The sequence below is a fragment of the Lagopus leucura genome, unplaced genomic scaffold, assembly GCF_019238085.1.
Source record: "Lagopus leucura isolate 7727_CA_CO unplaced genomic scaffold, USGS_WTPT01 Super-Scaffold_100008, whole genome shotgun sequence".
In the NCBI taxonomy this organism is placed as follows: Eukaryota; Metazoa; Chordata; class Aves; order Galliformes; family Phasianidae; genus Lagopus; species Lagopus leucura.
Window position 1 is genome coordinate 29,732,988 of NW_024962265.1, and position 13,434 is coordinate 29,746,421.

The 13,434-nt window shown below is 41.1% G+C and overlaps 1 protein-coding gene across 6 annotated transcripts in view; it reads right to left on the reverse strand.

Annotated features, from left to right (window-relative positions):
- SLC38A4 (solute carrier family 38 member 4) overlaps positions 1 to 13,434 on the reverse strand; it is a 29,261-nt gene that overhangs the window by 12,657 nt on the left and 3,170 nt on the right. The window contains exons 1-6 of one of the 6 annotated variants that reach the window (XM_042872324.1): positions 6,551 to 6,626; positions 4,410 to 4,546; positions 3,682 to 3,850; positions 2,694 to 2,920; positions 1,986 to 2,076; positions 1,121 to 1,236 (exon numbers count right to left, since the gene is read on the reverse strand). In XM_042872324.1, coding sequence (XP_042728258.1) covers positions 1,121 to 1,236; positions 1,986 to 2,076; positions 2,694 to 2,836 — 350 coding nt within the window. In that variant the 5' untranslated portion in view covers positions 2,837 to 2,920; positions 3,682 to 3,850; positions 4,410 to 4,546; positions 6,551 to 6,626. Of the gene's footprint in view, positions 1 to 1,120; positions 1,237 to 1,985; positions 2,077 to 2,693; positions 2,921 to 3,681; positions 3,883 to 4,409; positions 4,547 to 6,550; positions 6,655 to 13,434 lie in introns of those variants that run through there. The other 5 variants (XM_042872325.1, XM_042872323.1, XM_042872328.1 and 2 more) reach the window with 5 other exon arrangements.

Sequence of the window (13,434 nt, forward strand, 5' to 3'; positions counted from 1 at the left end):
CAGATTCTAATGCACTCAGTTATAGAACTAAGTTCCATTTTTGTATCTGCAGAAACTATATTTAACCATTTGAATACAGGTGTTGGGAAACATTTATCCAGGAGTGTGGCAGCAGTTGCATCGACAGTTAATGTTCAGGTACAGATTTGGCTGGCAAAACAGGAGGTGTTTCTTAGCAACTGGGAGCTACACGTAGCATTTCAAATATTGCTGCTGTTCTAGTTAAAAAAAAACATTGAGAAGAAAAAAGCCATGTAGAGATAGCCATGCAGCCTGATTTAAAGGCTCCCTGGAGTTCAATAATGGAAAACAGTGACCTAGTGTCATATGGAGCATCATACTGTGTTCTAACCTTATGGAGGATTAAAATTAAGGCCAGAGTTAAGATTAAATACATTTATTAATAAACAAAACAAACCCCACTAACTTTTTGTACTGTCTCTCTCATTTGATAGGATTATCCATAAATTAAAAACCTTCATATGACTATCTGTTACTGTCCATCAAATCTCATTTTGTGTAGATAGAATATCTCAGCCACATTCCTCTGCTGTCATCTGTGCACACTGAATACAAATAGACTGGGGAAGCAACATCAAATCTGAATAAATCAGTGCATGCCTTTGCAATCAAAACCTATTGCCATTTCTGACCTATATCAAATACTATTCTCCCATTTCTACATAGTGATTAGATAGTTAGGATGGTGTAAAACTTCAAGTGTGATTTATTTCTCCTGTGATCTACCCATAATGAACCAGTAAGATAGGTATTGTTATTTTAGGACAAGTATGCTGTTCTTCTCCCATTCTTCCCTTCCCCTCCCCCCCTCTTTTTTTTTTTTTTTGGACTACACAGCATCCATTGTCAGCTGTGCTCCTGACATAAAACAGAGCTAAAAAGCTGAAACAAGAGAGGAAAAAAAAAGAAAGAAAAAAGGTATGTCATCTGTGGATGGTTGCTTGTGGTGCAGCTAAAACATTTTCATTACAAAAACTCTTATAAAACATTTCAGCTAACAAAACATGATTCTTAAGCTTAACTTACCTTTCTAACCACAAAAGAAAATCACCTCTAGATTAGCGCTAATACTCTATTTATTTTATTTCTATGTACTTACACAAAAAGGATGATTCCTGTGTTGGCCATGGCATAGGACAGCCCTAGGATACCACTGCCCATAATGGCATTGCTGAGGTTGAAGGAGGACATGCCAAAGGAAGCTCTGCCCCGGTGCTGTACGAAACAAAAGCAGAGATGACTATTAGCTTGCATTTTACTAGGTGCAATAAGTTAACTGTTCTAACTACTGGTTTTTCCTTCATTGCTCTCAATCCTTAGAGGTGGAGCCTTTTGAAGCCAGCAAACTGCTGTGGTAACGGAGCCACAGCTGGCTGTGTTGACCAACTTCAACAGAAATACATGTTGCTATCAGGTAACTTTCCCAGTTATTGGCTTAACAAGTGGATTATTTTTCTCAAAGTCAGATATACTGCTTTCTCTGTGGAGCTAAAAATGTGCCAGAGGAGGCAACAGGGGTTGAAAGGGAAGGATATCTGTGCGGATCTGATTAAGAGCATCCCTTCTTTAACACAATGCAACTGGGTGTAGATTCGTTTACATGGATGCTGGAAACAAGCAGGGCCCAGATCTGCCTCAAATGGAAGAAACAAAGTATCTGGGAACCAGAACTCCTGTCAGAAATAGGTATGTAGATCCACTCTGGGCTGGATATCTTGGATGGGATGTCATGAGTGCTGTACAGAGTGTGATCTGAGAAAATTTTTCTTGTTACCTGGAAAGACCTAGTTTTAGTTGCAAGGCAACAGAAGGAGTTTGCTGCACTAACTTAGAAAATGTTTGCTTACTGTTCTAATGCCAAGATTTTGCTGATCAAGCTGCAGAGTAACGTTATTTACTGAAACTTTTGGTATCAGCTTAATGGGATTTAATAGTAATTACACTTTAAAGTTAGTACAACTTACATATTCTTCATTATAGTCTTCCAATTTCTTTTTATCCAGATATCCATTTGTTAGGAACTTCTGACTTTCTGCATCATCACTAGCAAATGGACTAAACACAAAAATAAGAAAACATCAGATAAGGCCTATGACACATATTACATATATGCCTTTTATCATAGGGGAGGAAAGTGCCCTGTGGCAGTCTTGCTGGAAATGGGTTCAGTGAGTGGGGGCTGGAGGCTGATGGCTGGTTTTGAATATCTTCTTGAGGCTGCACAGAGGCTGGCAGCACATTGGGTCCCTGCTGTAGGTGCCTGAGCATCTCCCAGTGGAAACTGCAGCCCTCTATCCCCTGCCCTGGCCAGAGATGCCCCTGTCCCAGATGGCTGGAGCATGCAAGGAGTGTGCTTGGCTTGCACTGCCCTACGTAGGTATCAGTTTTCACATTGATTTGTGTGGGTGGGAGCTGCCAAGATTGGGATGGGGAGCCTGCAAAGGTCACGCCAGGTGATGGTCGCTTTCTGGGCTGCCCCTGCTGTGCTGGGTACTGTATCTGTAGAGCAGAGCAGGGAGGCTGGGACTAGGGGGAGACACTATCTAAGCAATCACGCTAATTTAAGCATATTACCTAGGAAACGTTTTAAGTTCCAGATGCCATTAGTGAAGCTTGTTTATTGATTACTGCTTTTTAGCCAGAACAGACAAGTCCTCCACTTAAATGCTTACCTCCTAATTGCAGCCTTTTCAGACTCAATCAGCTCTGTGTAGTTGTCTTCCAGGCTTTCCCCGCTGTTGCTCTGCTCTTCCAGTTCAATGTTGACTTTTTGCTGCTCCATGCAATCCATAGAGTGGTCAGTACTTTCCAACATACGGTCTCTTCTTCAGGGTAAACAGGACTGCGGTGCCTGCCCGTGGGTTCTCCCTACCATGGGGAGCTGCCAGAACACTCTGTTCTGCAAACAACGCACAACAGGACTCATTAGAGTTTTCTTCAAATTAGATAAACGGCTGTGAATCGTTGGGCTTGTGTTTGTTCTTTGTAAATAGCATTAGGAAAGGAGACTGTTGCAGACTGGGAAAATTCTGGGCAAGCATAATGTTCCTTTATATGCTGGCACTCGGCCCTTCCATCTCCCTCGAAATGGTGGAGAGAATAGTGGCCAAGGACGCATCTGGCATAATTACTAATCCAGGTGAAAGTAGTTACTGGAATTGCTGATTTTGTATTGCCAGAGGATGGTGATGCAGAAAAGCTCACTGTTAGAAATGAAGAGTACATCAGGGTTTTGCTAACACTGCTTCCAAATGTACACGCTTGAAGAAATTCTCAGTGTTTTGAATCATTTGTTGTAAGATGAATATTGCCACAGGTTTAAATGCCTTGATGATTCATCCCCTTCCCTGGATTCTATCTGTAAATAAGAACATCTGTGCATTATCACTATTTTGATAAATAGCAGGTGCAGTTCTCATACAGTGGTTTCTGCTCTTCTGTGTCCAGACCTCACTCACCCCGCAGCCGGAGATCTGGCTCACACAGGGTTATTACACAGATAAAAGTCTTATGATCTTTACTCTTATTAGAAAAAAATCCTGCTTTTAAAAAATGGTATGAATAAATGCTCAGCTCTCTGTGGATTTTTATATATTCTATAGGCCAATTTCCGTATGGGTCAAGAGAAGCTGTGCAAACCAGTTACAAAAAGGACTTCACCTGAAGTATTTCAGCAGTCTCTTGTTACAGTCTGCAAACACACATTTACATTCATCTGCTTATTCCCACATTCAGGAGCAAACTATTTTGGAAGAAACCTTCTGGTTTTATAACACTTTTCTCTTCATAAAGATACTCCTTGAGGCATGTCACGTCTCTATTTCTTAGCCTGGGAGACAACAAAGCAGAACAAGGAGGGAACGAGCACAGATTGGGCAGCATTGCAGTCCCTGTCCCACCTGTGCCAGCCCTGCACCCTCCCAGCCCTTCGCCTCTGCCTCGCAGGTGAGCACACTGGCTGGACCCATTTCCTTTCTCATAAAAAACAAACGCTAAGTACAGACCAACACTGCATAACAATATCAGAAATATCAGAACAATATCAGAAAACAATGCTACTAATAATTTCCACGTTTGGTCCTTTGTTGCACTAAATCTGCAATTTCTCCTGGTTCTGCATTTGTGAATGTACATTCTCTCTTGATGACCAGACCTTCACTATCACATGCTGTCTTTAAGAGCATCTGCATATGTATCTGTAGTGGCAAAATGTTACAGTGCATAGGCTTAAAATGCAAATGTAAACTTTAAATACCAGTCCTGGGGGCTAAAACTGACCCTGGTCCAGAAAATAAAGTCAGCCTCCTTACTTCTTACTAAAACCATCCACCCAGACCAGACAACCGAAAAGGAAAAGCAATATCAGTGTGCATTAGGAGGTTTCCTACCAGAGATCGCAGCTTTGTTTACTCCTTTCTGTTGCCACTCGGGGAGTGTGAGCACGGATGTGAGCAGCAGGCAGTGCAGCTGGCAGGCTCACATTCCTGCAACCTGGGGATTCTGCCCAGTCAGGGTATGAATAACGCTGGGAGAATAAAAAAAATTAAAAAACCAGAGCCCTCCCAACTGCGGCTTCATTCACAAAACCTTTAAATACAGACTCTGTCCTGTTCAAGGAAGAGAGTTGTTCCTCTTCCTGATGCTTATTTTGAGTTTAATGTCCAAAAACCAAACAGGCACGTCTGCTTGCACTTAACCCTATTCTGATATAGAGCCAAATCTCTGCTGTGTGCACTGCCTGCTGCTCATTGGAGAAATGTCTTTTCCAGATGTGGCAGTCCAAAGCATACACATCTTCAAAGATTTGGATACGAGAGAAGTAAGCAAAAATAGTTGCATAGAGTTGAGTTACACAGAGGTTGGACTGAGGAGGAAATTTTGTACAGCACAGTAAACAGTTTGGAAGGGGGAAAAAAAATTGACTAGAAATACACATTACAGAATAAGAATTGTTTGGACATTGTCCTGTCAAACATTTACACAAGTGAATAATCTGACTTATGGGCGTCATCACAAGAGGCCATGGAATTACTGCATAAAGCAGGAATTTTCCAGTGGAGCCACAAGCTCTCGGATGGCAATGTTAGATCTATTGAGGGCAAGCAAAGCGAAAGGGATCATTGCCACCCTTCTGCATGTGAACACAACTGCTGGATTGCTTCTGTACCTGTGAGATGTCATTTAGGAGCAGAGGCACATACTAGCTAGCTATGTTGAGAAGAAAATCGTGGCTGAATCTGAACCCCTGTAGACTGGTAGACGGGTGATTTCTGCCCCTGGGTGACGGTCAGGGCCGGGCACAGGGCTGCATATCAGGGCATGGCCACCAAGGCCAGTGGTCTTGCATCCTGCTGGAATATAACTCATCACACGAGGTGATCTTGATGTAAATCAAAGATCATCTGCTTCAGCTCCTCTGAGATTTAATGATTTCTACTTCATAATTCTGAATCTAAAACACACTCGAAGAACCTAAACCAATCATAATCTACCCAGATTTCTCTGCCTTACAGAGGAATTCTCTAAGTTTGCAAGTAACCGAAAATCTCTCCACTGCTTTTTCTTGCACTTAAAATTGATACATTTTCCCTTCAGGCTTTCCTGCAAAAAAAAAAAGTGCGTTAGCTCTACAGTATTCCTTAAACTTGGCTTTATTCTTTCCTGTGTCATTCTGATGAACAGAAAGAAGTATGGCATTAAAATGGAAATACTGGTTGCAAAAGTGATATGCCCACTATTAGAGGAAAGTTATTAATTCCTATACAACTATTTTACTGTTGAAGTACCGAGTGCTGTTATTTTTGCTTATTAAATACTGGTTTTCAGAAGGGACTCGGAAATCAGTGGATTTATTTGGCATGTGATATCACAGTATTACTGATTTCCATCTGATCTGCAGTTAGAACATTTAGAGAATGGTTACTGATCACAAATAATGCCAGGTCACAGATATAACTAATAACATTTTTACAGGTTTTGTAGTGGCAAGATTTGTAAGTTCCACCATGGTATCTGAGTTAGCAGACTGCCAGATTCCTCGTCTTCCTGACAGCTTGCAATATTATTGTCTGCACAGCTATTTCAAAATGAAATGTGCTATCACTGTGAAATAAACAATTAAAATGCAAAGTCTGCTTCCACAAATTCATTTATTTTCTGGAATTTTAGCCAAGTAAATCAAGAGCCTTGAATTTAGGCAAGGGTTCCAAAGGAAAGCAAGCATTTCTTAATTGTCTGGTCAATTTTAGACACCTCCTGCTAGTTCTGGTTGGTTGTTTACATTTTGTTCTTCTGCACCAAAAAAAAAGAAAAAAAAAAAAAAGCTATATTTCATTTCGGAAGAAATACCACAAATAAATACTCGCCAACATAAATCACCATGTCAGTAAATCTTAAGGAGCCCATTTTTCATCTTGCACTTAAATTTACAGATTAATTGATTGCATTTCTCATTTGTAATTTTGGAAAGTATGGATGGTGTCTAAAATGAATTGATCATACATTATAGAGAAGAATGTTTTAGGTTTACCTGTGAGCTGAGCTGGTTCTCTTGCTTGCTAAGCGGGTTTTATCTTTTAGGATTTGCACCTGTGTTGAAAAGTTTGCTTGTGTGCAATCCACAGCAGTTGGACAGTGATTTAAAGACAAATGGGAGTGTATCAGATGAGCCAATCAACAGCAGCTACACCCCAACAACTCCCTTTGACAAACTTGCGTCAGCTTTTTTTAAAAAAAAAAGTGGTTAAAAAAAAAAAAGTGAATCAGTTTATTGGAGCACACTGAGGGCAAACATCTCCCTTCCGGAGCTATTTGCTCTCAGAGCTTAGCGCTGTTACAAAACGTGTATCCACAGAATGCTTCACCCATGCTCGACGGTGCTTTCATTTGACAATCTTGAGTTTTGAGTGACCAGCGTGGATTAAACTTACCGTAGCACTGTAGTGATAAGCCTTGAAAACGGCATCTGGGCTCCCACATGGCTCTTATCTCTATGGTGCAGAGACACATGTTGAGATGGCAGCGAGGTGTGCACTGAAGGGCTGGGTCGGAAGTGTGTGACTGCAGCCAGGTGCCTGACCTGTGCCTTAGTTTTGCAGCTGAAATATTTACCATGATAGCAATTGCAGAGGCATATGTCAAGTGTTATTCATTTAACTGCAGTATAGACGTGTGGAGTAGTAATTTCGCTGTCTGCGATGAGTCTTTTCTATTTCAGAATTTACTACCTTTTATCCAATTACATAATGGCCATAATTAAAAAAAAAAGCAAACAAAAAAGCACCTCTCTTCTTCCTTACCTCCTTTCCTCCCTCTCATGTAGGCTCTGTGATAAAGCCCTCAGCCTGACACCCCTGGGAAGGTGGGAAGGCCGGGATGACACTGAGTCTCTGTGGAGCAGATCAGGTTAGCTCTGGGGGGGTGAAGCCTGGAGGGACTGGCACTTCTGTCTGGGTGCTTCTCCATGCTGTGTTTCTCCCTGAGCCAGTGCTGATCTGTTGGAACTACAGCTGCCCTGCACCTTCTGGTTGTCTTTTCCTGGGTATCACCATCCCTGTAAAGCACCGAGGAGCAGGATTCCTTCCAGCTTCCTGCCATTGCTGGCTGTGGTGCGTTGTTTCATGTTCTCCTCTCCAAAAACATCTGACTACTGACATAGCCCCAGACAAATAGTTTAACAAAAATAAACTATGTCTCCTTCAGTTCTGCATTCCCATGAAAATGGGATTGCTTCTGAGGGCTGTCGGATTGCAAGATGCCAAAAGCAGATATTAGGAGGCAAATAGTTTACAGCCAGAGGTCCTATCTTGCCTTGAATTGTGTGCACAGTTGGAAAAATGGGCCAAATTCTGGACTTAAACTTGCTGAGCGGTCTTTGAGCCTCAAAGCTGCCTGTATTTTCCATTGCAGCAACTGGCCTAATGAGGAAAACAGGCTTTCCCTATGAAGCATGTGGCATAGAATAGGTGTTCTTAATGAATTAAAGCAGTTCTTAGATGGACACCAACGTGTTTATACCTTTGTCACGATGAGCGGGGCTGTGATACAGGCTGGGGGGCCCCGCTTTCATGCCTGTTTGCTTTGCATGCTTGACAGGGGTGTGGGTATGGACAGTTTTCTCCCCATGCTGTTGCTCATGTGAGTGCCTCATGTAATGACGGGGAGAGAAAAACATTTCTTTGAACAAATGAAAATAAGATTGTAAACCATAAAGCAAACAGCGGGGAGATCTGGGGATAGTTGTACTAACAAATCAGCAGCAGCTGTGAAAATTACTGTGGATACATTTTTTGAACATGATTAAAAAAATAATCAAGACTAGAGTTCATTTCCTTTTCAAATACAACAGATATCAGTACTTCAGTACCTCTGTCTAATATCCACTTGTGTGGCAGTTCCCTCGTTAGTCACATCAGGGTGCTTGGGTAGATGTGCAGGGATGGAGCTATCAAGACAACTGGTACACAGGAGTGCTCCTGCTGCAGCACAGCACATGATACCCCAAAGATGCCAGGAACCATAGGCCCTAGGGAAGGTAGGACTGGAACAAACAAACTTCCTGCTTGTCAGCAACCTGGCATCCAACCTGAACTTGAACACCTCCAGGGACAGGGCCTCCACAAACTCTCTGGGGCCCTGAAGCATGTCCAAAGAAGGGCAATGAAGCTGGTGAGGGGTCTGGAGCACAGGTCTTATGAGAAATGGCTGAGGGAACTGGGATTGTTTAGACTAGAGAAGAGGACACTCAGGGTTGACCTTATTACTCTCTACAACTACCTGAAAGGAGGTTGTGGTGAGTTGGGGGTCAGCCTCCACTCCCACGTAATAGGACTAGAGAGAATAGCCTCAAGTTGTGCCAGGGGAGATTCAGGCTAAATGAGGAAAAATTTCTTCTCTGAAAGATTGTTTAGATGTTGGAGTGGGCTGCCCAGGGAGGTGGTGATGTCACTGTCCCTGGAGGTGTTCAGGAAATTCTTACACGTACTGAGAGATGCAGTTTAGTGTGGAAATTTTGGTGGTAGATGGACAATTGGACTGGATCTTGGAAGTCTTTTCCAGCCTTGATGATTCTATGATTCTATAGGACAAAGTTTTTTATAGGTAGGTAATGCAAATTGCTCAGGGATGCTGCAAAATTGCAGTCACTGGGAGTTTTCAAGATTTTGCAAGGATAAACCATGTCTGAGCTGACCTGGTGTTTGTGACAGCTCTGCTTTGTGGAGGCATCTGGACCAGCTGTCCTCCACAGGTTTCTCCCAGCTGACATTGTGATAACTCTGTGAAGCTGTGTAAGAAAACAAACAGAAACGTAAAGATGTTGAAGATGCCTTCAATACTACCAATGATGGTAGTGTGATTAGTGTGCCATGGCCAGAAATTAGGCAAACTGTATCATGCATCACAAGCAGGTTAAAAAAGGAAAGACCTAGTGAGGAACTCAGTAGTCTATTGATTACTTGAGGAGATTTTCTGTAGAAAGTATTAAAACTTTTGGCATAAGACGTCTTTTCATCTTCACATATACACTAAACACACAGCCACCCACACACAGGTGAAAGTGTTCGTTTAAAATATCAGTATTCAAAAATTTTGCAAAAAAAAACCCAGGATAGTTGGCAAATGCATTAATATTTTTTTGTATCAGAATTACTAGTATGTTCTGAAAGAAGGTTGTAATGTCCTATTTTTCACTTCCAAACACATAATTTCTTCTTATCCACAAGTTTAACCCAATCTCTCTGGTATAATGAGCTTCATAGAACAAGTATGAAAGCTGCATTTGCAATTGCCTGTGGTAAACTAGGGAAGAGCTAAAGTAGGCTGTTTAATAAAACTTGAGTGATTCATTTTAATAAATAGAATTTCAGAATGATGGCTATAATTTATAATATATTAATCAGTTTATTATTGTGCTTTGTGACAATGTTCTTATCACATTCAACATGATTATGGATGACACCGAATATTTAGTCTGGGACATTACACATCTCCCTGTTGTAATGATTCCTGCCAATGCAGAGTGCAAGTATTTATTAATATCCAATATTTTTAAATAGAAGATAAAGAGGGAGAGATTCCAGACACTTTTGTTCCCTGACAAAAGACTTCACTACAATGGTTGACCAAGGACAAAATTTGTCTTAAGGTATGTATGAGCACAATGGAGGGATACAGGAACTTCTCAGTCAATGATTCAGCCCACCTAGAAGGGGTTTATGGTCACAAGCCAGTGTGATACTTGACTGATACACTTCAGTCAGGTGCTTAAAGGTTGATGGTATGAGTCTGAGCTTTGGGCAAGGTATAGATATTACTTATACTATACACATGAGGGTCTGACCATGCAAAATATGTGTTGACTTATTTCTATTTGAATGATACTAGGAATATACAAATACATCCTCTCTAATTTTTTTGCCCCAGGTCTTCTTGTTGTTCCACACCCTCACAAAAATGATGACTTCAGTAGTGTCAATCCCCCGTAAATTATTTTCATAGCATATTTGGGAACATCATGCTCTGTCTGGAAATTATTATTGGCTTTGAGACTTATCTGAGTGAAGACAGGGGCTACCTAGAGATTTTCACTGTATACTTGTCTCTGTTGTTTGCTCTGAAAGTGTCCATGCGTGCTAGAAAGAACATACTGTCCATTCTCTGCATGGAGAGAGAGCAAACAAAGCTGCAGAGCAGAGGAATGATGAATTAATTTAATGAATAGCCACTGCTGGATACCATCATGATTTTGTGTGTTTTTTACATAGAATATCTCACTGAGAAATTTTTCAGTGTAGGATCCAAATGGCCTATTCCCTTACCATACTGGTATATTTAAAAAGCGTTAGCATCCTGATCTATCTACTATGCACTGCAGTTTCTCTCTTTGCACTGTGCCATTCACTTAGTGTAGAGAAATGCCTTTTAACGCTCCTGACAGAATGCCTGTGCTTTCTCATAGCGGCTGCCACATTATACTTAGTTTGATATTTTGGTCTTTGTGCACATCTAAGGTGCCTAATTTTACAGCTGCTGGATTAACCTCTGCGTCCTGAAGTCTTAACCATAAGCAACCCAGCCCAGATGGGAAATTCTTCATCCAGGCAGTCCCCAGTCCAAGCTGCCATCTCCTGTGGAGACCCTTCAGATCTGAGCTTGCCTGATTCCTGCCCCTCTTCTCTGGGTCCCAAAAGGATTTGTCCCATTGCATGAGCAGAGATGTCCACTATAACTTGCATCCACAGTTCTCTACCATGAGGTAAACATACTTTCATCCACACAGGATTGTGGAGAGCTTGTCATTTTTCATTTAACAACAAACATATGTGCAGTTTTGCTCGTGTTGACTCATCTAAGTTTAACTCATTTAAGTTGACTCATTTAAGTTCTTTACAAGGAGAGTGGTTAGGTCCTGGAACGGGCTGCCCAGGGAGGTTGTGGATGCCCCGTCCTTGGACGTGTTCAAGGCCAGGTTGGACGGGGTCCTGGGCAACCTGATCTAAATGTGTATGTTTGGTGGCCCTGCTAGGCAGGGGGGTTGGAACTACATGATCCTTGAGGTCCCTTCCAACTCGGGTGATTCTGTGATTCTGTGATCTGTGATCTAGGGAAACCTATATTTGTTTGATAATGTAAAGCTTTCAAATGCCTCTATATGTGCTAGCATGGTGTGCCAGGGCAGGAGAGCTGGCCACCATCACTCCTCAATTCAGGATCACAGGCTGAAAGGCAGGAGGAGTTCTCATGAAGCTGTCTGGGTTGTATTAGATTGCAGCCAGCAGGTCAAGGAAAGAGAAGAGATTATTCTGTTCTATCTGGAACTTCTGAAAATATGTCTCAGTTCTGGGCCTCCCAGTTCAAGAAAGATGTTGGCAAACTGGAAGGAAGTGTACCAGGATGGTGGTGGACTGCAGGGCCTGCAAAGAGATGCTGAAGGAACTATGCTTGTTCAGCTTGAAGAAGTCTGTATTAATCCTGTATAAACCACTTCACAGGGATATGGGGAAGACAGAGTCAGGCTGTCCATGGAGTCAGAGAGGTACTAACACAGAAAGTTTATAGTAGGATTAGCAATACGTGGGTTGTTTCTGACTGTGACCTCAAGCATATGTTATAGCTCCCAAGGAGAGGTAAGGAAAAAAAGCAGGCAAAGGGATAGGGCACAACTTTTATCAGACAAGTGACTTAGTTGGAAAAAAATGAGGAAGTCCATTCTAACAGGCATTTGTCTAGTCTTTCTTTGAACGTGTTTGTATTTACCGTGGTTTAGCAGTTTATGTTTCAGTAGTTGTAACATTAGGACTCAACAAGCTTTATAAAACACACGAAAAGAAGCCACCAATAACTTAGTTTCAACAGGCATATTTAGGGTCCTATGACTAGATTTCTTTTTATTAAAGTAACAACATATTCATTAAATTAGATGAGATTAAAATCAGTTAATGAAAACAATCAGAATTCCCTTTTATTAGCTGACTCTGCAGGAGAGCAATATAGTTATTTGTACTGTCTGAGCAGCATATAACACTTTGCACAACTAAATGATGTTACTTTTACCCTGGAAGCAGTCAGCTCTTTAGAATAAATCAGGATGGGATATCACTCTTAAAAAAGATTATATTTACATAGATCACTCCAAAAGTAATGCCTGCTATTTATTTCTATGGAAAATACGAACTGTCAATGTATCTGCCCAAAATAAAACATGCAGACAAATTCTCATCACCTCAGAATAAGATGTCTCTATGTCCTTCATGGATCTAATTCACCTGAAAAACAAGTAATGTATTGCATCCGTTTCACTTGAACATTATAGAGATAAATATCTCCAAGGTTAAGATGCAAAGTAGTGTACAGGTCCTCAAGGAAAACTGGCTGTCATTTATCCACTGCTATTTAATGAATGAGATATAGTAAAGGCAAATTAAAAAGATCAAAATATAAAAAGGGTTAAAGAGATCAGAAACATACTCTGTATGAAACATTTTCGTTTTTACTTTTTTTTTTTTCTGTTGGAACTTCATATCCAGAAAAGCTTTGTCTCTGTCAGTACTACATACTTCTATTGATAGTGTTCCTTACCCCATGGTAGTCAATTTTTGTAATGCTTTATTAATTTATATAAAAAACAATAAGTAAAATCACCAGAAGACTTACAGCACTGATTCATGTTATTGTTATTGCTCATTATTATCATTTGTCATATGAGACAATGCCTGGCTTTGCATTTTTCCCCCTTTAAAAAGAGAAATCTGGCTCAGCTCTGAAGGCTCTAAACTGTTTTTTATACCAGCTGAAAGATGTTTATTACATTGTCATGTTTTCATATCCCTCCTGCTACCTTGTGAAGAACATACTTTTGCTCTGACCTAAGTGTGAAAATTCTGCAAGGTTTTGCTCTCTCTGATCAAGCCATCG